The sequence below is a fragment of the Panulirus ornatus genome, chromosome 5 (assembly GCF_036320965.1).
Source record: "Panulirus ornatus isolate Po-2019 chromosome 5, ASM3632096v1, whole genome shotgun sequence".
In the NCBI taxonomy this organism is placed as follows: domain Eukaryota; kingdom Metazoa; phylum Arthropoda; class Malacostraca; order Decapoda; family Palinuridae; genus Panulirus; species Panulirus ornatus.
Window position 1 is genome coordinate 30,456,840 of NC_092228.1, and position 24,627 is coordinate 30,481,466.

Sequence of the window (24,627 nt, forward strand, 5' to 3'; positions counted from 1 at the left end):
GTTTGTTCTACAAGTCTTAGCTAAGTTTGGATGTGTATGATACGTGTTCACTAACATTATTCTCTATTCATTCCTACTCACAAATTACGCTTAGAAAATTATATTTGATCCCATCTCTTAGAAATCTGGCATACGAAGAGAGGCTAAAATGATTGTATCTCTTCTCCCTTGAAAAACATAGACTCCGCGGCGACTTAATCCAAGTGTTCAAAATTCTGAACAAGTTTGATAAAGTAAACCATGAACATCTTTTCAAAATACAAGAAAGTACGGTTACCAGGACAAATGGAATAAAACTCAAAGCGAAATGATGTAGTACGGACGTGGGAAAAAGCTTCTTTTCCTGTAGGAATAAGTTATCGTCAGACGTAGTGAATGCTAAAACTATATATACCTTCAAACATCTTATAGATTCAGGTATACTCTGAGAAAAGGGCAGAAATAAACTGTATAAACGACAGCGGTAACGGGGACAGTAAAAGGCTAATGTCATTTTTTCTTTTTCTCTTTTTTTTCTAAATCAGACAACCCATTCGTGGCCAATCGGGCCTCCTGTTGTCTGTCTTTCCCACATAAACATGTAGACTGTCTTGTCATCACCATGCCGAGGTATGTACCACTGGCCCGAACGTTCGAGGAATGGAGGAAGGGGGGGGGGGGGGAGAGTTAAGGTGGGTGGGTGTAGGGGTGGGTGGGTGTAGGGGTGGGTGGGTGTAGGGGTTGGTGGGTGTAGGGTTGGGTGGGGTGGCTGTGTGGGGAAGGCTGGTCTGGTTAACAAGATGTGGTCAACTACTTTTATGTTATAGTTTGTTGATAATAATTCTTTCATAATGATTGGGTTAGCCATGGGATATGTTTTAATATCATGTGAAGATAAAGTTCTTTGTGTTAACAATTAAGACAGATTCCATGACGTTACGGTTAACATGACCAGACTAGGGGAACAATGTGACTGGGTGGTTAAGGTGTACAGGATGATCGTTTTCTTGCTAGTGTTTAGCGATAACATTATTGTGGTCAACGGTGAGTACAGGATATCTGTGCTAATAACCTCTCTCAGTTACTGTTTTCACCGGCCTGGACAACATATACATCTTTACATGCCTTACATTTGACACCAAAACATTACCAATATTTTGATTATTGGTCGTGCTTTTAATTAAGGTCTTACTGGTAGTGTTATTGTACTGGAAGGCAACATTAAAAGCAATGTTTTTCAAGTACTTGTCTTATACTAGCTAAGTTAAGAGGATAGGGCAACACCAGACATTTAGATCAATCATCATTTTCTACATTTTTGTTACTAGATGCATTTTATTTCTTGCAGGCTTTCCAGCAAATACTGTCAATAAACCACATAGGATAACATAACAGCCAAAAGAAACATCTCACATGGCAATATTCTTCTACTAGATTCATGGGATCACATATCCTTGATGCTCTGAGGCACACAGACATAACTACAGACATTTTTACAGAAGGATCATGTACGAAGAAATTGTTTATATATCTCTCAGCGTTGGTAGGCTTCCTGTGGATCTTAAAGGACAACTGATCAGATTCTCAAGCTATCAACACATCAAGAAACGCCAATTTACAAACTTTTTCCACACACAATCATCACCGTATCTTAGCCAGATTTTTTTGGATTGTTACTAATTGAGGTTATTTGTCCATCTCAAAAGCTTCGGCCAACTAATTGACCAGAACAATGTTTAAGGTAATTACATACAATAATTTAGTAACGGAGAGAAATATCGTTGATTCATCTCTCATCAAAGATAGTACAGATGTTACTATAACTCAAACATTGCTTTATATAAATCTGATAACTTTATAAGTGAGAAAAGAATATACACATTTTCCAGAACATAGCCCAGTGAGGGCTTGTATGTTGTATTCTGGTTCTGTTAATCTGTACTCCGTCCTGAACATGGAGTCATAAGAAAGCGACCAACACTTGGTATTTTCCGTTTTCTCGTCAAAGAACTTTTCCCTTCAAAGAAGTTCATCCTGTTCCTGCTGCTGAATGTAGCGCAACCCTGGAGCTGCAGGAACTCCTGGAATTAAGGTCCTTGAGAAACGTGAGCAACATTATGTCCCGGGGTGATAATGATGATAATGATAATAGTGATAATGACAACAATAGTGATAATAATGATAATGACAACAATAATGATAATAATGATAATGATAATGATAACGACAATAATAATGATAATAATGGTAATGATAATAACAACAATAATGACAAAAATAATGGTAATAATGATAATGACAACAATAATGATAATAATGATAATGATAATGATAACGACAATAATAATGATAATAATGGTAATGATAATAACAACAATAATGACAACAATAGTGATAATAATGATAATGACAACAATAATGATAATAATGATAATGATAATGATAACGACAATAATAATGATAATAATGGTAATGATAATAACAACAATAATGACAAAAATAATGGTAATAATGATAATGATTATGATCATGATAATGATAATGACAATAACAATTATTAACAATGATAATAATAATAATGATAATAATGATAATAATAATAATAATGATAATAATAATAATAATAATAATAATAATAATAATAATAATAATGATAATAATGATAATGATAATAAGTATTTATATCTTATTATTTATTTTCCCTTGTCGCTGTCTCCCGCGTTTGCGAGGTAGCGCAAGGAAACAGAACGAAAGAAATGGCCCAACCCACCCCCACACACATGTATATACATACACGTCCATACACGCAAATATACATACCTATACATCTCAATGTATATACATATATACACATGTACATAATTCATACTGCCTTTATTCCCATCGCCACCTCGCCACACGTGGAATAACATCCCCCTCCCCGCTCATGTGTGCGGGGTAGCGCTAGGAAAAGACAATAAAGGTCTCATTCGTTCACACTCAGTCTCAAGCTGTCATGCAATAATGCCCGAAACCACAGCTCCCTTTCCACATCCAGGCCCACACAGCTTTCCATGGTTTACCCCAGACGCTTCACATGCCCTGATTCAATCCACTGACAGCACGTCAACCCCGGTATACCACATCGATCCAATTCACTCTATTCCTTGCCCGCCTTTCACCCTCCTGCATGTTCAGGCCCCGATCACACAAAATCTTTTTCATTTCATCTTTCCACCTCCAATTTGGTCTCCCACTTCTCCTCGTTCCCTCCACCTCCGACACATATATCCTCTTGGTCAATCTTTCCTCACTCATTCTCTCCATGTGCCCAAACCATTTCAAAACACCCTCCTCTGCTCTCTCAACCACGCTCTTTTTATTTCCCCACATCTCTCTTACCCTTACGTTACTTACTCGATCAAACCACCTCACACCACACATTGTCCTCAAACATCTCATTTCCAGCACATCCACCCTCCTGCGCACAACTCTATCCATAGCCCACGCCTCGCAACCATACAACCTTGTTGGAACCACTATTCCTTCAAACATACCCATTTTTGCTTTCCGAGATAATGTTCTCGACTTTCACACATTCTTCAAGGCTCCCAGGATTTTCGCCCCCTCCCCCACCCTATGATTCACTTCCGCTTCCATGGTTCCATCCGCTGCCAGATCCACTCCCAGATATCTAAAACACTTCACTTCCTCCAGTTTTTCTCCATTCAAACTCACCTCTCAATTGACTTGACCCTCAACCCTACTGTACCTAATAACCTTGCTCTTCTTCACATTTACTCTTAGCTTTCTTCTTTCACACACTTTACCAAACTCAGTCACCAGCTTCTGCAGTTTCTCACATGAATCAGCCACCAGCGCTGTATCATCAGCGAACAACAACTGACTCACTTCCCAGGCTCTCTCATCCACAACATACTTCATACTTGCCCCTCTTTCCAAAACTCTTGCATTCACTTCCCTAACAACCCCATCCATAAACAAATTAAACAACCATGGAGACATCACACACCCCTGCCGCAAACCTACATTCACTGAGAACCAATCACTTTCCTCTCTTCTTACACGTACACATGCATTATATCTTCGATAAAAACTTTTCACTGCTTCTAACAACTTGCCTCCCACACCATATATTCTTAGTACCTTCCACAGAGCATCTATATCAACTCTATCATATGCCTTCTCCAGATCCATAAATGCTACATACAAATCCATTTGCTTTTCTAAGTATTTCTCACATACATTCTTCAAAGCAAACACCTGATCCACACATCCTCTACCACTTCTGAAACCACACAGCTCTTCCCCAATCTGATGTTCTGTACATGCCTTCACCCTCTCAATCAATACCCTCCCATATAATTTGCCAGGAATACTCAATAAACTTATACCTCTGTAATTTGAGCACTCACTCTTATCCCCTTTGCCTTTGTGCAATGGCACTATGTAAGCATTCCGCCAATCCTCAGGCACCTCACCATGAATCATACATACAGTGAATAACCTTACCAACCAGTCAAGAATACAGTCACCCCCTTTTTTTAATAAATTCCACTGCAGTACCATCCAAACCTGCTGCCTTGCCGGCTTTCATCTTCCGCAAAGCTTTTACTACCTCTTCTCTATTTACCAAATCATTTTCCCTAGCCCTCTCACTTTGCACACCACCTCGACCAAAACACCCTATATCTGCCACTCTATCATCAAACACATTCAACAAACCTTCAAAATGCTCACTCCATCTCCTTCTCACATCACCACTTGTTATCACCTCCCCATTAGCCCCCTTCACCGAAGTTCCCATTTGCTCCCTTGTCTTACGCATTTTATTTACCTCCTTCTAGAATATCTTTTTATTCTCCCTAAAATTTAATGATACTCTCTCACCCCAACTCTCATTTGCCCTCTTTTTCACCTCTTGCACCTTTCTCTTGACCTCCTGCCTCTTTCTTTTATACATCTCCCACTCATTTGCATTTTTTCCCTGCAAAAATCGTCCAAATGCCTCTCTCTTCTCTTTCACTAATAATCTTACTTCTTCATCCCACCACTCACTACCCTTTCTAATGAACCCACCTCCCACGCTTCTCATGCCACAAGCATCTTTTGCGCAATCCATCACTGCTTCCCTAAATACATCCCATTCCTCCCCCACTCCCCTTACTTCCATTGTTCTCACCTTTTTCCATTCTGTACTCAGTCTCTCCTGGTACTTCCTCACACAAGTCTCCTTCCCAAGCTCACTTACTCTCACCACCCTCTTCACCCCAACATTCTCTCTTCTTTTCTGAAAACCCATACAAATCTTACTAATGATAATAATGACAATAATAATAATAATAATAATAATGATAATAATAATAATAATAATAATAATAATGATAATAATAACAATAATAATATCAATAATTATAATAATGAAATAATTTTCTGTTTATTATACTTTGTCGCTGTCTCCCGCGTTAGCGAGGTAGCGCAAGGAAACGACGAAAGAATTGCCTAACCCACCCACATACACATGTATATACATACATGTCCACACACGCACATGTACATATCTATATATCTCAACGTATACATACATATATATACACAGACATATACATATATATACATGTACATAATTCATACTGCCTGCCTTTATTCATTCCCATCGCCACCCAGCCACACATGAAATGAAAACCCCTTCCCCCTGCATGTGCGCGAGGTAGCGCTAGGGAAAGACAATAAAGGCCACATTCGTTCACACCAAGTCTCTAGCTGTCGTAATAATAATGGTAGTATTGATAATAATAATAATATTGATAATAATGATGATAATAATAATAATAATAATAATAATAATAATAATAATAATAATAGTAATAATAATAATAATAATAATAATAATGATAATAATAATAATGATAATAATAATGATAATAATAATGATAATAATGATGATGATAATGAGAATGATAGTAATAATAATAATGATAATGATAACAATAATAGTATTAAGAGTAATAATGATAATAATCATAATGATAATAATAATGATAATAGTAATAATGAAGTTCGATACGTTTGTCCAGTGATAACTTATTATGTGTTGCAGTTGTGATGTGGACTTATAGACAGGCCTGAAATCTAAGATATACTTTGTGGCATCTTAAACAAGGTGATATTTTTGTGGTTATCGCAAGCTATGTGGTTTATCTTATCAAAGAATTTAACTAGGCTAACAATATACTATTCCGCCAAACTAACATTTAGATATACAGATGAAATATGACATACCATGAACACAATGTCTCATGGACTTTGATATGCCTCTTACCTTGCTTCTTGGTTTATGGAGTTCGAGGGCAAATGATGTATGCACGAACTGTTTACCCATTCCAGATGAGACGTGGGGTGAGAAGATGGGGAATGGGTCATGGTACGGAGTAATGGGTCAGCTCCAGAGGCAAGAAGTGGACATTGGACTGGCCAACCTTTTCATCACCAGCCATTGGTTGCAGGTTGCAGACTTGACAGCCCCATACAGAAGTGAGGTAATGTTGCAGGTTGTAGACTTGACAGCCCCATACAGAAGTGAGGTAATGTTACAGGTTGCAGACTTGACAGCCCCATACAGAAGTGAGGTAATGTTACAGGTTGCAGACTTGACAGCCCCATACAGAAGTGAGGTAATGTTACAGGTTGCAGACTTGACAGCCCCATACAGAAGTGAGGTAATGTTGCAGGTTGCAGACTTGACAGCCCCATACAGATCTTGGCGCCACCCAAGTGGTTGTGATGGCAGAAAGAATTATATGTTTGTAGAGATTCTTCGTTCATATACTGATTATATTATTGTACATTACGACAGTATTTGATAACCGGGATACTGATGATTTTGTAACTGCAATAACACAAACACACACACACACACACACACACACACACACACACACACACACACACACACACACTCAGACACACACACACACACCGTTATGTGGCTTAAGCAGTTTTGTGTATGTGTGTGTGTGTGTGTGTGTGTGTGTGTGTGTGTGTGTGTGTGTGTATAAAAGCAAGAGTAAAGATATAGTACACATATATAAGGTTGATAAAGAGATAACGCACGTGCACAACTCAATTCCCATAAGAGTAATCACACACGTAGATAACACGTGAGTAAATAAAACTGAGTAAAATAGAAAGTTTATTGAATCTATAGATACAAAAGGAGGATGAGAGAGATAGGGGAACAAATGAAAACCATTGATCATCAATAGGAAGCTCTGCCATCTGGCATACCTTCACTATTTCTTTCTGGACAGATGGATCATAATAAGCTCGAGGCTCATCACTGAAACCTTCTGTAAGTATACAAGACTGACAGTGAGGGTTCTGGACGAGGATGTTCATCACGAAGTAGAAAGATCCTAAAGACAATGAACTGATTCACTTTAACTTGAGCCAAACAAACCACGAATATAAGATCGGATGTGAGAGTCAGGTCCGATCAATTGCCACAACGGTTCAACTGTGACTAAGTCTGTTGGGAGGAGGTGTGGTGGGGTCTTGTGCAGTGCATGATTGTGGTAATCGGGTGTGTAACGACATGATAACACTAGAGTGAAAGCTGTGGTCTGGATTGTTCAACATGTAACTAAAGCTTGGGACGAGAGACAGAACACATGACACATGAAGGTGCTGGATGGAGTTATATGTATTGTAAGACCAAGAGTGTTCATGTAATCATGATCTATCTTTCCATTTGCTCCACGTTCCCAACTCAGCCAATTAACATCAGCTGCAGAGCTTTCCAGGAAGAGTCATTTTCCTTCTTCCTCTGTGTTTGCTGATACAAAGTGAATGATACAGCAGGGAAACAGTTTCTAGTATCCCTTTCGCTTTCCTTATAGGTAACTTTCCAGAGTAACATTCTCTCTTTCATTTCCTTCTGGATAACAAGAGAAGATGGTGAGGCAATATTGAAGGTGAATGAGGAAAGAATCTCTTTGAGGGTAAGAGTTTTGACTGATGTGAAGAGAAGACGACGCAAAAGAGGCAGACTATAAGTGAGGTGAAAGTATAAGGAAAGATAAGTATAAGGTTAAGGACAGAGAAACATCGGGAAGACACTGGTAGACCCTGTTGGTCACATGAATCATGATATGTTCTCTTCAATACTACCTTCATACCCACATGAAATGCTGATGATGTACTTTCAACTTCCCTTGGAGATACAGTTTCTTCCTTATTGTCTTTGTGTGTTTGTTTTTAGATTCATGAATCTATGAATGTTGTCTATACCCGTCACTTGTAGACTTAGCCATCAGTCTAAATCTTTAACTGAACACAGGCGATGCTTTTCATGACCCGGACGGAGCCTCCGTTGCCCCACTGGCAGGCCCTGGCCTTCCCCTTCCACCAGTGGACCTGGCTGGCCGTCCTGGTTGGCCTCATTATCTCAGGACCACTTCTCTTCCTCCTGGCCTGGAGCAGCGGCCGATGGTGAGTCAGGCTAGACAGTGAAGATCATCGTGTGGTGATGCAGCGTCTGTATCCCGTTCGTTATGTATACATTATCTTGTGCCTAGTTTATATGTAGTACTTATCATGCAGCTGTTGTTCATCCAATGTCGAAAAAACAGAGTTGTGTTGGAACAAATTGGTTTGAACTGAGATTCCCTAAAACGTTTCGAGTTGACAGAAGTTTCCTCAGAACCTAAGAGAAAGGGAGACACCGACGCCATCTATACAAGACGTAGTAGTTGTGTCTGCTGACCACATATTGTTCCTCTAGTGTACCTTCGCTCGCTGTAATCTCTGCCGCTAAATCGTATATTACCGGAGGTTTCCATGCTATTGTAGGCGGTTTCTAGCGCTTTTCTCATATGCTTACTCACTCCTTCTGCAGACTTTTTCCTTTGACCCAGGTGTCCGTTAGCGCTCGTATTCCTCTACATACACCCTGACAACACTGGATGTCTATGATCCTTCAAGTCAAACATTTAGTCTACGATTATCTTCTTCAGCCACCACCCAGTGTCTCCATACATAGATGTGTTGACATCCGTCGCGAGCAATCCTGTACACGCCACTTTGTTATAACCTCACCCGCTTGGTTTACACTTTACAAGGTCATCAATTTTCCTTTCCTGATGACGCAGCAATATTCATGCCTACTTGATGTCGGAATATAACGATGATTTAAGCTTATCTTAGCTGGAAACTACGAATGCGTTACGGTCAGCAACGCTGATATGTATACCTTGGAGGTCTAAATATATATATATATATATATATATATATATATATATATATATATATATATATATATATATATATATATATATATATATATATATATATATATATATATATATATATATATATATATATATATATATATATATATATATATATATAGGGAAGAAAGAATACTTCCCTCGTATTCCTTACGTGTGGTATAAGACGACTAAAAGAAGAAGGAGCGAGGGACTGGAAACTATCCCCTGCTTGTAATTCATTTTCGAAAGGAGGAAATAGAAGAAGGAGTCAAGCTAAGAGTGCTCATCCTCCTAGAAGGCTCAGATTGGGGTGTCTGAATGTGTGTGGATGTAACCAAGATGAGAGGAAAGGAGAAATGGGTAATATGTTCGAGTAAAGAAACCAGGTTGTTCTGGCTGAGTGAAACGTAGCTTAAGGGTAAAGGCGAAGAATGGATTGGAACTTTATGGGAATAACGCCAGAGATTGGTGAGAGGACAAGAGCTAAGGAAGAAGTAGCACTACTCCTGAAGCAGGAGTTGTGGGAGTGTGCAGCAGATCGTAAGAGAGTAAATTCTAGATTGATATGGGTAAAATTGAAAGTGGATAGAGAGAGATGAGTGATTATTTATGCTTATGCACCGGGCCATTGGTAGAAAGATCTTCAAAGGCAAGTGTTTTGGGAGCAGCTGGGTGAGTGTGTGTCAGCAATTTTCGTGCACGAGACTGGCTTTTAGTGATGGGTGATTTGAAAAAATAAGGTGAGTAATGTAGCAATTAAGGATATACTTGGTTGGCATGGGGAATTCTGTGCTGTGAATGGAAATGGTGAAAAACTTGTGGACTTGTGTGCTGGAAAAAGATTGGTGACTAGGAATACCTGGTTAAAAAAGAAAGATATACACAAATATACGTATGTGAGTAGAAGAGATGGTCAAAGGTCATTACTGGATTACGTGCTAATTGATAGATTGATAGGCGTGCAAAAGAGAGACTATTGGATGTAATTATTCTGAAAAGGGCAACTGGTGAGATGTTTGATTACTACCATGTGGAGGCGAAGGTGAAGATTTGTAGAGGTTTTCAAACAAAGAAGAGAAAATGTAGTGGAGAAGAGAGTGGTGAGAGTAACTGAGCTTGAAAAGGACGCATTTGTGAAGAAATACAATGAGATTTTTTGTCAAATGGCAAGAGGTGAGAACAAAATGATGTGAGAGGAGTGGGTGTGTAATGGGATGCATTTTAGTGGAGCAGTGATGACATATGCAAGAGATGGATGTCGCATGAGAAAGATGGGAGGTGGGCAGATTAGGAAGGCTGCAGAGTGGTGGGATAAAGAAGTAAAGTTGTTTGTGAAAGAGAAAAGAGAGACGCTTGGACCATACTTAAAAGGAAGGAGTGCAAATAACTAGAAGTATAAGAGAAAACACCAGAAGGTCAAGAGGAAGGTGCAAGGGTTGAAAAGAGGTCAAATTAGAGTTGGTGTGAGAGAGAATCATTATACATTAGGGAGAATAGATGCTTTGAAATAGGTAAATAACGTGCGTAAGACAAGAGAATAAATGGGAACATCGGTAAAGAGAGCAAGGGGGAAGTGATATCAGGAAGTAATGGAGTGAGAAGGAGATGAAGTGAGTATTTTGAAGGGTTGTTCAATGTGTCTGATGACAGTGTGACAGATGTAGGTTGCTTTGGTGAGGGTGGTGTACGAAGTGAGAGAGTCAGAGAGTGGTTATGTGAAGAGAAAACAGGTGGTGAAAGCCTTGCCTAAGGTGAAATCCGGCAAGGCGGCGGGATTAGATAGTATTGCAGTTGAATTTATATAAGTCAAGAAAGGGGGTGACTGTGTTGTTCATTGGTTGGTAAGGATATTCAGTGTATGTGTGGAATCATGGTAAAGTGCCTGAGGATTGGCAGAATACATGTATACTGCCGTTGAACAAAAGCAAAGGGGATAGAGGTGAACTTTCAAACTACAGAGGCATAAGTTTGTTGAGTATTCCTGGCAAGTTGTATGGGAGCGTGTTGATTGAGCGAGTGAATGCATATGCAGAACATGAGACAGGGGAGAAGCAGAGTAGTTTTAGAAGTGGTAGAGGATGTGAAAATCAGGTGTTTAGTTTGGAGAATGTGTATGGGAAATACTTCAAAAAGGAAAAAAAAAAGATGGATTTGTATGTAACATTTATGGATCTTGAGAGAGCAAATAATAGGGTTGACAGAAATACTTTCAGAAAGGTCTTAAGAATGCATGGTGTCGGAGGTATGTTCCTGAGAGCTGTGAGAAGCTTTTGTAAAGGGTGTAGGATGAGACAAGGGTGATGCGGTTCCCAGTGAAGGTTGGGTTGCGGCAGGGTTGTGTGATGTCACCATAATTATTTAATTTGTTAATGGATGGGATGGTTAGAGATGTAAATGCAAGAGTTTTGGAGAGAGGTTCGAGTATTCAGTCTTGTGGATGACAAGGCCTAGGAAGTGATTCAATTCCTATTAGCCGATGATACAGCGTTGGTGGCTGTTTCGAGTGAGAACCTGTTGACGTTGGTGACTGAGTTTCGAAAAGCTTGTGAAAGGAGAAAGTTGAGAGTAGATGTGAATCAAAAGCAAGGTTATTAGGCTCAACAAGATTGAGAGACAAGTTAATTGGGACGTAAGTTTCAAGAGAAAATTGAAGGAAGTAATGTGTTTTAGATATCTTGTGGGTGGACATGTAAGCGAGTGGAACAATGGAAGCGAATGGAACCATTAAAGCGAATGTGAGTCTTAGGGTTGGGTAGGAGCAAAAGGTTCTGCAAGCGATGAAGAATGTGTGGATAGAACATTATCTCGAAGAGCAAAAGTGGATATGCTTGATGGAATATTAGTTCCAACAATATCATATGGTTGCGAGGCATGGTATATGGACAGGATTGTAAGGAGAAGGTTGGATGTGTTGGAAATAAGATGTTTGAGGACAATATCTAGTGTGAGGTGGTTTGATCGAGTATGTGATGAAAGGGTAAGAGAGATGTGTGGCAATGAAAAGAGTGTGGTTGAGAGAGCAGAAGAGGATGTTTTGAAACGGTTTGGTCACATGTAGAGAATGAGTGAGGAAAGATTGACAAAGAGGATATATGTGTCAGAGGTGGAAGGAACACGGAAAAGTGGGGGACTAGATTGGAGGTGGAAGGAAGATGTGAAAAAGATTTTGACCGATTGTGGACTGAAAAGGCAGGAGGGTGAAAGGCGTGCAGGAAAATAGAGTGAATTTAAACGATGTAGTATACTAGGGTTGATGTAATGTCAATAGATTGAAAAAGGGCATGACAAAGGTCCAAGGTAAAGCACTGAAAAAATGTGTGTCGGGTCTGGATGTGGAAAGGGAACTGTGGTTTCGATGCATTATACATGACAGCTAGAGACTGAGTGTGAACGAATGTGGCCTTTTTCATCTGTTTCCTGATACCTCCTCGCTGATGCAGGGGGTAGAGATGCTGTTTCATATAGGGCGGGGTGGCGGCGAGAAAGGATGAGGGCTAACAAATATATATATATATATATATATATATATATATATATATATATATATATATATATATATATTTATATATATATATCATACAAACCTCCAACAGCCAGGATCGAACCCGGGACCCCAGTGTAAGAGGCAGGCATGCTAACCGCTAGGCTATGAGACTGTATAATAGGAAACAACTATTCGAAATACTAAGTACTCGAATACCCTTCGTCTCACAATGGTGAGCAACGGGGTCTATACTGGTTGTTTCTATGAAGGTGCGCGTTCATATGCACTTTATTCGTGTATGTATATATATATATATATATATATATATATATATATATATATATATATATATATATATATATATATATATATATATATATATATATATATATATATATATACATATAGTGATGGGTGATTTGAATGTGGTAGTTGAGAGAATAATTGGTATACATTGGGTGTACAGTGTTGTAAATGGAAATGGTGAAGAGCTTGTAGATTTATGTGCTGAAAAAGGACTGGTGATTGGGATTACCTGGTTTAAAAAGAGAGATATACATAAGTATACGTATGTAAGTAGGAGAGATGGCCAGAGAGCGTTATTGGATTACGTGTTAATTGATAGGCTCGCGAAATAGAGACTTTTGGATGTTAATGTGCTGAGAGGTGCAACTGGAGGGATGTCTGATCATTATCTTGTGGAGGCGAAGGTGAAGATTTGTAGAGGTTTTCAGAATAGAAGAGAGAATGTTCGGGTGAAGAGAGTGGCGAGAGTAAGTGAGCTTGGGAAGGAGACTTATGTGAGGAAGTACCAGGAGAGACTGAGTACAGAATGGAAAAAGGTGAAAACAAAGGAGGTAAGAGGAGTGGGGGAGGAATGGGATGTATTTAGGGAAGCAGTGATGGCTTGCGCAAAAGATACATGTGGCATAAGAAGCGTGGGAAGTGGGGAGATTAGAAAGGGTAGTGAGTGGTGGGATGAAGAAGTAAGATTATTTGTGAAAGAGAATAGAGAGGCATTTGGACGATTTTTGCAGGGAAATAATGCAAATGAGTGGGAGATGTATAAAAGTCAGAGGCAGGAGGTCAGGAGAAAGGTGCAAGAGGTGAAAAAGAGGGCAAATGAGAGTTGGGGTGAGAGAGTATCATTAAATCTTAGAGAGAATAAAAATATGTTTTGGAAGGAGGTAAATAAAGTGCGTAAGACAAGGGAACAAGTGGAAACTTCAGTGAAGGGGTTAATGGGGAGGTGATAACAAGTAGTGGTGATGTGAGAAGGTGATGGAATGAGTATTTTGAAGGTTTGTTGAATGTGTTTGATGATAGAGTGGCAGATATAGGGTGTTTTGGTCGAGGTGGTGTGCAAAGTGAGAGGGTTAGGGAGGATGATTTGGTTAACAGAGAAGAGGTAGTAAAAGCTTTGCGGAAGATGAAAGCCGGCAAGGCAGCGTGTTTGGATGGCATTACAGTGGAATTTATTAAAAAAGGGGGTGACTGTATTGTTGACTGGTTGGTAAGGTTATTCAATGTATGTATATTTCATGGTGAGGTGCCTGAGGATTGGCGGAATACTTGCATAGTGCCATTGTACAAAGGCAAAGGGGACAAAGGTGAGTGCTCAAATTGCAGAGTTATAAGTTTGTTGAGTATTCCTGGTAAATTATATGGGAGGGTATTGATTGAGAGGGTGAAGGCATGTACAGAGCTTCAGATTGGGGAAGGGCAGTGTGGTTTCGTAAGTGGTAGAGGATGTGTAGATCAGGTGTTTGCTTTTAAGAATGGATGTGAGAAATACTTAGAAAAGCAAATGGATTTGTATGTAGCATTTATGGATCTGGAGAAGGCATATGATAGAGTTGTTAGAAATGCTCTTTGGAAGGTATTAAGAATATATGGTGTGGGAGGCAAGTTGTTAGAAGCAGTGAAAAGTTTTTATTGAGGATGTAAAGCATATGTACGTGTAGGAAGAGAGGAGAGTGATTGGTTCTCAGTGAATGTAGGTTTGCGGCAGGGGTGTGTTATGTCTCCATGGTTGTTTAATTTGTTGATGGATGGGGTTGTTAGGGAGATGAATGCAAGGGTTTTGGAAAGAGGGGCAAGTATGCAGTCTGTTGTGGATGAGAGAACTTGGGAAGTGAGTCAGTTGTTGTTCGCTGATGATACAGCGCTGGTGGATGATTCATGTGAGAAACTGCAGAAGCTGGTGGCTGTGTTTGGTAAAGTGTGTGAAAGAAGAAAGTTGAGAGTAAATGTGAATAAGTGCAAGGTTATTAGGTACAGTAGGGTTGAGGGTCAAGTCAATTGGGAAGTAAGTTTGAATGGAGAAAAACTGGAGGAAGTGAAGTGTTGTAGATATCTGGGAGTGGATTTGGTGGCGGATGGAACCATGGAAGCGGAAGTGAATCTTAGGGTGGGGGAGGGGGCGAAAGTTCTGGGAGTGTTGAAGAATGTGTGGAAGTCGAGAACATTATCTCGGAAAGCAAAAATGTGTACGTTTGAAGGAATAGTGGTTCCAACAATGTTGTATGGTTACGAGGCGTGGGCTATGGATAGAGTTGTGCGCAGGAGGGTGGATGTGCTGGAGATGAGATGTTTGAGGACAATATGTCGTGTGAGGTGGTTTGATCAAGTAAGTAATGTAAGGGTAAGAGAGATGTGTGGTAATAAAAATAGTGTAGTTGACAGAGCAGAAGAGGGTGTTTTGAAATGGTTTGGTCACATGGAGAGAATGAGTGAGGAAAGATTGACCAAGAGGATATATGTGTCAGAGGTGGAGGGAACGAGGAGAAGTGGGAGACCAAATTTTAGGTGGAAAGATGGAGTGAAAAAGATTTTGAGTGATCGGGGCCTGAACATGCAGGAGGGTGAAAGGCGTGCAAGGAATAGAGTGAATTGGAACGGAGTGGTATACCGGGGTCGACGTGCTGTCAATGGATTGAAACAGGGCATATGAAGCGTCTCGGGTAAACCATGGAAAGTTTTGTGGATCCTGGATGTGGAAAGGGAGTTGTGGTTTCGGTGCATTGTTACATGACTGCTAGAGACTGAGTGTGAACGAATGGGGCCTTTGTTGTCCTCCTAACGCTACCTCGCACACATGAAGGGGTAGGAAGTTGTTATTTCATGTGTGGCGAATTGGCGATGGGAATGAATAAAGGCAGACAGTATGAATTATGTACATGGGGAGAGCAGTGTGGTTTCAGAAGTGGTAGAGGATGTGTGGATCAGGTGTTTGCTTTGAAGAATGTATGTGAGAAATACTTAGAAAAGCAAATGGATCTGTATGTAGCATTTATGGATCTGGAGAAGGCATATGATAGAGTTGATAGAGATGCTCTGTGGAAGGTATTAAGAATATATGGTGTGGGAGGCAAGTTGTTAGAAGCAGTGAAAAGTTTTTATCAAGGATGTAAGGCATGTGTACGTGTAGGATGAGAGGAAAGTGATTGGTTCTCAGTGAATGTAGGTTTGCGGCAGGGGTGTGTGATGTCTCCATGGTTGTTTAATTTGTTTATGGATGGGGTTGTTTGGGAGGTGAATGCAAGAGTTTTGGAAAGAGGGGCAAGTATGCAGTCTGTTGTGGATGAGAGAGCTTGGGAAGTGAGTCAGTTGTTGTTCGCTGATGATACAGCGCTGGTGGCTGATTCATGTGAGAAACTGTAGAAGCTGGTGACTGAGTTTGGTAAAGTGTGTGAAAGAAGAAAGCTAAGAGTAAATGTGAATAAGAGCAAGGTTATTAGGTACAGTAGGGTTGAAGGTCAAGTCAAGTGGGAGGTAAGTTTGAATGGAGAAAAACTGGAGGAAGTAAAGTGTTGTAGATATCTGGGAGTGGATCTGGCAGCGGATGGAACCATGGAAGCGGAAGTGAATCATAGGGTGGGGGAGGGGACGAAAATCCTGGGAGCCTTGAAGAATGTGTGGAAGTCGAGAACATTATCTCGGAAAGCAAAAATGGGTATGTTTGAAGGAATAGTGGTTCCAACAATGTTTTATGGTTGCGAGGCGTGGGCTATGGATAGAGTTGTGCGGAGGAGGGTGGATGTGCTGGAAATGAGATGTTTGAGGACAACTTGCCTCCCACACCATATACTCTTAATACCTTCCACAGAGCATCTCTATCAACTCTATCATATGCCTTCTCCAGATCCATTAATGCTACATACAAATCCATTTGCTTTTCTAAGTATTTCCCACATACATTCTTCAAAGCAAACACCTGATCCACACATCCTCTACCACTTCTGAAACCACACTGCTCTTCCCCAATCTGATGCTCTGTACATGCCTTCACCCTCTCAATCAATACCCTCCCATATAATTTACCAGGAATACTCAACAAACTTATACCTCTGTAATTTGAGCACTCACTCTTATCCCCTTTGCCTTTGTACAATGGCACTATGCACGCATTCCGCCAATCCTCAGGCACCTCACCATGAGTCATACATACATTAAATAACCTTACCAACCAGTCAACAATACAGTCACCCCCTTTTTTAATAAATTCCACTGCAATACCATCCGAACCTGCTGCCTTGCCGGCTTTCATCTTCCGCAAAGATTTTACTACCTCTTCTCTGTTTACCAAATCATTTTCCCTAACCCTCTCACTTTGCACACCACCTCGACCAAAACACCCTATATCTGCCACTCTATCATCAAACACATTCAACAAACCTTCAAAATACTCACTCCATCTCCTTCTCACATCAGTACTACTTGTTATCATCTCCCCATTTGCGCCATTCACTGAAGTTCCCATTTGCTCCCTTGTCTTACGCACTTTATTTAACTCCTTCCAGAACATCTTTTTATTCTCCCTAAAATCTAATGATACTCTCTCACCCCAACTCTCATTTGCCCTTTTTTTCACCTCTTGCACCTTTCTCTTGACCTCCTGTCTCTTTCTTTTATACGTCTCCCACTCAATTGCATTTTTTCCCTGCAAAAATCGTCCAAATGCCTCTCTCTTCTCTTTCACTAATACTCTTACTTCTTCATCCCACCACTCACTAACCTTTCTAATCAACCCACCTCCCAGTCTTCTCATGCCACAAGCATCTTTTGCGCAATCCATCACCGATTCCCTAAATACATCCCATTCCTCCCCCACTCCCCTTACTTCCATTGTTCTCACCTTTTTCCATTCTGTACTCAGTCTCTCCTGTTACTTCCTCACATAAGTCTCCTTCCCAAGCTCACTTACTCTCACCACCCTCTTCACCCCAACATTCACTCTTCTTTTCTGAAAACCTCTACAAATCTTCACCTTAGCCTCCACAAGATAATGATCAGACATCCCTCCAGTTGCACCTCTCAGCACATTAACATCTAAAAGTCTCTCTTTCGCGCGCCTGTCAATTAACACGTAATCCAATAACGCTCTCTGGCCATCTCTCCTACTTACATAAGTATACTTATGTATATCTCGCTTTTTAAACCAGGTATTCCCAATCATCAGTCCTTTTTCAGCACATAAATCTACAAGCTCTTCACCATTTCCATTTACAACACTGAACACCCCATGTATACCAATTATTCCCTCAACTGCCACATTACTCACCTTTGCATTCAAATCACCCATCACTATAACCCGGTCTCGTGCATCAAAACCACTAACACACTCATTCAGCTGCTCCCAAAACACTTGCCTCTCATGATCTTTCTTCTCATGCCCAGGTGCATATGCACCAATAATCACCCATCTCTCTCCATCAACTTTCAGTTTTACCCATATTGATCGAGAATTTAATATGGGAATATATATATATATATATATATATATATATATATATATATATATATATATATATATATATATATATATATATATATATATATATATATATAATGATCAGACATCCTATATATATATATATATATATATACATATATATATATATATATATATATATATATATATATATATATATATATATATATATATATATATATATATATATATATATATATATATATATATATATATATATATATATATATATATATATATATATATATATAGGATGTCTGATCATTACCTTGTGTAGACGAAGGTGAAGATTTATAGGGGTTTTCAGAAAAGAAGAGAAAATGTTGGGATGAAGAGAGTGGTGAGAGTATGTGAGATTGGGGAGGAGACTTTTGTGAGAAAGTATCAGGAGACACGGAGTGCAGAATGGAAAAGGGTGACAGCAAAGGACGTAAAGGGAGTGGGGGAGGAATGGTATGTATTTAGAGAAACAGTGATGGTTTTCGCAAAAGATGCTTGTGGCATGAAAATCGTGGGAGGTGGGGAAATTAGAAAGGGAAGTGAGTGGTGGGATGAAGAAGTAAGATTATCATTGAAAGAGGAGAGAGAGGCATTTCGACGAGTTTTACAGGGAAATGACTGAGATACGTATAAAAGAAAGAGGCAAGAGGTCAAGAGAAATGTGCAAGCGGTAAAAAAAGAGGGGAAATGAGAGTTGGGGTGAGAGAGTATCATTAAATTTTAGGGAGAATAAAAAGATGTTTTGGAAGGTCAATAAAATGCGTAAGGCATGAGAGCAAATGGGAACATCGGTAAAGGGGACTAATGTGGAGGTAATAACAAGTAGTGGTGATGTGAGAGGGAGATGGAGTGAGTATTTTGAAGGTTTATTAAATGTGTTAGATGATAGAGTGGCAAATATAGTGCTTTGGTCGAGGTGGTGTGCGAAGTGAGAGGGTCAGGGAAAATGGTTTGGTAAACAGAGAAGAGGTAGTGAAAGCTTTGCGGAAGATGAAAGCCGGCAAGGCAGCGGGTTTGGATGGTATTGCAGTGGAATTTATTAAAAAAGGTGGTGCCTGTGTTTCTGACTGGTTGGTGAGGATATTCAATGAATGTATGGCGGAATGCATGCATAGTGCCATTACACAAAGGCAAAGGGGATAAAGGTGAGTGTTCAAATTACGGAGGTATAAGTTTGTTGAGTATTCCTGGGAAATTATGTGGGAGGTTATTGATCGGGAGGGTCAAGGCATGTACAGAGCATCAGATTGAGGAAGAGCAGTGCGGTTTCAGAAGTGGTAGAGGATGTGTGGATAAGGTGTTTGCTTTGAAGAATGCGCGTGAGAAATACCTAGAAAAACAAATGGATGTTGTATGTAGCATTTATGGATCTGGAGAAGGCATATGATAGAGTTGATAGAGATGCTCTGTGGAAGGTATTAAAAGTATATTTTGTGGGAGGCAAGTTACTAGAAGTAGTGAAAAGTTTTTATCGAGGATGTAAGGCATGTGTACGAGTAGAAAGAGAGGAAAGTAATTGGTTCCCAGTGAATGTCAGTTTGCGGCAGGGATGCGTGATGTCTCCATAGCTGTTTGATTTGTTTATGGATGGGTTTGTAAGGGAGATAAATGCAAGAGTTTTGGATAGAGGGGCAAGTATGCAGTCTGTTGTGGATGAGAGAGCTTGGGAAGTGTCAGTTGTTGTTCGCTGATGATACAGAGCTGGTGGCTGATTTGGGTGAGAGACTGCAGAAGCTGGTGACTGAGTTTGGTAAAGTGTGTGAAAGAAGATAGCTGAGAGTAAATGTGAATAAGAGCAAGGTTATTAGGTACAGTAGAGCTGAGGGACAAATCAACTGGGAGGTAAGTTTAAATGAAGAAAAACTGGAGGAAGTGAAGTGTTTTAGATATCTGGGAGTGGATTTGCAGCGGATGGAACCATGGAAGTGGAAGTGAGTCACAGGATGGGGGAGCAGGCAAAGGTTCTGGGAGCGTTGAAAAATGTGTGGAAGGCGAGAAGATCATCTCGGAGAGCAAAAATGGGTACGTTTGAAGGAATAGTGGTTCCAACAATGTTATATGGTTGCGAGACGTGGGCTATAGATAGGGTTGTGCGGAGGAGGGTGGATGTGCTGGAAATTAGATGTATGAGGACAACATGTGGTGTGAGGTGGGTGTGCTGGAAATTAGATGTATGAGGACAACATGTGGTGTGAGGTGGTTTGATCGAGTAAGTAATGAAAGGGTAAGAGAGATGTGTGGTAATAAAAAGAGTGTGGTTGAGAGAGCAGAAGAGGGTGCATTAAAATGGCTTGGTCACATGGAGGGAATGAGTGAGGAAAGATTGACCAAGAGGATATATGTGTCAGAGATGGAGGGAACGAGGAGAAGTGGGAGACCAAATTGGAGGTGGAAAGATGGAGTAAAAAAGATTTTGGGCAATCGGGACCCGAACATTCAGTAGGGTGAAAGGCGTGCAAAGAATAGAGTGAATTGGAATGATGTGATATACCGGGGTCGACGTGCTGTCAATGTATTGAACCAGGGTGTCTAGGGTAAACCATGGAACGTTATGTGGGGCCTGGATGTGGAAAAGGAGCTGTGGTTTCGGTGCATTATACATGACAGCTAGAGACTGAGTGTGAACGAATGTGGCCTTTCTTGTATTTTCCTAACGCTACCTCGCGCGCGTGTGGTGGGAGGGGGGGGGGGTGTCATTTCATGTGAGGCGAGGTGACGACGGTAATGAATAAAAGCAGCAAGTATGAATTATGTGCATGTGTATATATGTGTATGTCTATATATATATATATATATATTTTTTTTTTATACTTTGTCGCTGTCTCCCGCGTTTGCGAGGTAGCGCAAGGAAACAGACGAAAGAAATGGCCCAAACCCCCCCCCCCCATACACATGTATATACATACGTCCACAAACGCAAATATACATACCTACACAGCTTCCATGGTTTACCCCAGACGCTTCACATGCCTTGATTCAATCCACTGACAGCACGTCAAACCCGGTATACCACATCGCTCCAATTCACTCTATTCCTTGCCCTCCTTTCACCCTCCTTCATGTTCAGGCCCCGATCACACAAAATCTTTTTCACTCCATCTTTCCACCTCCAATTTGGTCTCCCTCTTCTCCTTGTTCCCTCCACCTCCGACACATATATCCTCTTGGTCAATCTTTCCTCACTCATGCTCTCCATGTGCCCAAACCACTTCAAAACACCCTCTTCTGCTCTCTCAACCACGCTCTTTTTATTTCCACACATCTCTCTTACCCTTACGTTACTCACTCGATCAAACCACCTCACACCACACATTGTCCTCAAACATCTCATTTCCAGCACATCCATCCTCCTGCGCACAACTCTATCCATAGCCCACGCCTCGCAACCATACAACATTGTTGGAACCACTATTCCTTCAAACATACCCATTTTTGCTTTCCGAGATAATGTTCTCGACTTCCACAAATTCTTCAAGGCCCCCAGGATTTTCGCCCCCTCCCCCACCCTATGATCCACTTCCGCTTCCATGGTTCCATCCGCTGCCAGATCCACTCCCAGATATCTAAAACACTTCACTTCCTCCAGTTTTTCTCCATTCAAACTCACCTCCCAATTGACTTGACCCTCAACCCTACTGTACCTAATAACCTTGCTCTTATTCACATTTACTCTTAACTTTCTTCTTCCACACACTTTACCAAACTCAGTCACCAGCTTCTGCAGTTTCTCACATGAATCAGCCACCAGCGCTGTATCATCAGCGAACAACAACTGACTCACTTCCCAAGCTCTCTCATCCCCAACAGACTTCATACTTGCCCCTCTTTCCAAAACTCTTGCATTTACCTCCCTAACAACCCCATCCATAAACAAATGAAACAACCATGGAGACATCACACACCCCTGCCGCAAACCTACATTCACTGAGAACCAATCACTTTCCTCTCTTCCTACACGTACACATGCCTTACATCCTCGATATATATATATATATATATATATATATATATATATATATATATATATATATATATATATATATATATATATATATATATTTTTTTTTTTTTTTTTTTTTTTTTTTTATACCTTGTCGCTGTCTCCCGCGTCTGCGAGGTAGCGCAAGGAAACAGACGAAAGAAATGGCCCAACCCTCCCCCCCATACACATGTACATACACACGTCCACACACGCAAATATACATACCTACACAGCTTTCCATGGTTTATATATATATATATATATATATATATATATATATATATATATATATATATATATATATATATATATATATATATATATATATAGACATACATATATATACATATTCTTTTCTTTCAAACTATTCGCCATTTCCCGCATTAGCAAGGTAGCGTTAAGAACAGAGGACTGGGCTTCTGAGGGAATATCCTCACCTAGCCCCTTTTTTTGTTCCTTCTTTTGGAAAATTGAAAAAAAAAACAAGAGGGGAAGATTTCCAGCCCCCCGCTCCCTCCCCTTTTAGTCGCCTTCTACGACACGGAGGGAATACGTGAGAAGTACTCTTTCTCCCCTATCCCCAGGGATATATATACATATATATATATATATATATATATATATATATATATATATATATATATATATATATATATATATATATATATATATATGTATATATATATATATATATTATCCCTGGGGATAGGGGATTAAGAATACTTCCCACGTATTCCCTGCGTGTTGTAGAAGGCGACTAAAAGGGGAGGGAGCGGGGGGCTGGAAATCCTCCCCTCTCGTTTTTTTTTTTTTTTTTTTCTTTTTTAAATTTTCCAAAAGAAGGAACAGAGGGGGCCAGTTGAGGATATTCTATAAAAGGCCCAGTCCTCTGTTCTTAGCGCTACCTCGCTAACGTGGGAAATGGCGAATAGTTTAAAAGAAAAGAAAGATATATATATATATATATATATATATATATATATATATATATATATATATATATATATATATATATATATATATATATATATGTATACGTTGAAATGTATAGGTATGTATATGTGGGTGTGTGGGTGTTTATGTATATACATGTGTATGTCTATATATAAATACATATAGACATTCTTGATGGAGATTTTTTTCTATGATTATATCTTAATGGATGTAGAAGAACGTACCTGCAAACACAGATCTATATGGCTGTAGGAGCGCATATTGATCCATCCAAAACCTTTCCATCATACCATCACACTTCTTGATGCAGTTATTCACAAAGTTCCAACTTCTTATTTCCCTGAGACGTAATACGGTATATCAACTCTAATTTAGAGTACATTTTGTCATAGTGTTGGTAGTAAAGAATCATGAGTGGTTATGATATGTTCTCCTCCAACAGTGTTGGTGAGGTACCAATCCTGCAGGACCTCACTTTCGCCTGGTACTATGCCTTCGGTATGCACTTCTGTGAGGCTCACAAGTCCCTCCCCCGGAGCACCAGCACTCAGATCTTCGTCCTGTTCCTCTGGCTGTACACAATGTTACTGACCATCAGCTACTCCGCCAGCTTGAAAGCTTTCTTGTTAGTCAAGAAACAGCCGGCCATGATGGATACATTTCAGGACCTGCATGAATCTGGCCTGGAAGTGGCGGGTGTGGTAGAGCGGTATAAATACGAATTTGCTTTATCAAGTAATCCCCACTTACAGGTAAGTGACCAACGTTACCTACAAAAGAAATATAGCACTAAGGAGATTCCACAAGATATATACAGTATATTCTAAGCCTCATAACGCAGCTTCGGATCTATAAGTTATGTTCACTAGACCTTTGAATGCCAAACACTTTCATAAATACAACCATTCCCGATAGAGCTCTTAGGACAACATGCAGATATATTTATTTTTCCTCCTAACATCAGTTAATTGACAATTGAAATGAAACACGATAAGTTCCTAAGTGCAGTTTCGTGTAATGATCACATCATCAGGGGAGACACAAGACAGAAATATAACAATCAGTTGATATACAACGAAGAGACGAAGCTAGGACGACAATTTGGTAAACAAGTGACTACTCGAATGGAGGTCAGGTGCGTCCAAGACTGACAACAAGCGTATCATGATCATATCATATGGACAAG

The 24,627-nt window shown here is 40.0% G+C and overlaps 1 protein-coding gene across 1 annotated transcript in view; it reads left to right on the forward strand.

Annotated features, from left to right (window-relative positions):
* LOC139746843 (ionotropic receptor 21a-like) overlaps positions 1–24,627 on the forward strand; it is an 80,922-nt gene that overhangs the window by 22,663 nt on the left and 33,632 nt on the right. The window contains exons 7-9 of the mRNA XM_071658448.1: positions 6,367–6,518; positions 8,318–8,469; positions 23,884–24,193. Of these exons, the coding sequence (XP_071514549.1) occupies positions 6,367–6,518; positions 8,318–8,469; positions 23,884–24,193 (614 nt within the window). The remainder of the gene's footprint in view (positions 1–6,366; positions 6,519–8,317; positions 8,470–23,883; positions 24,194–24,627) is intronic.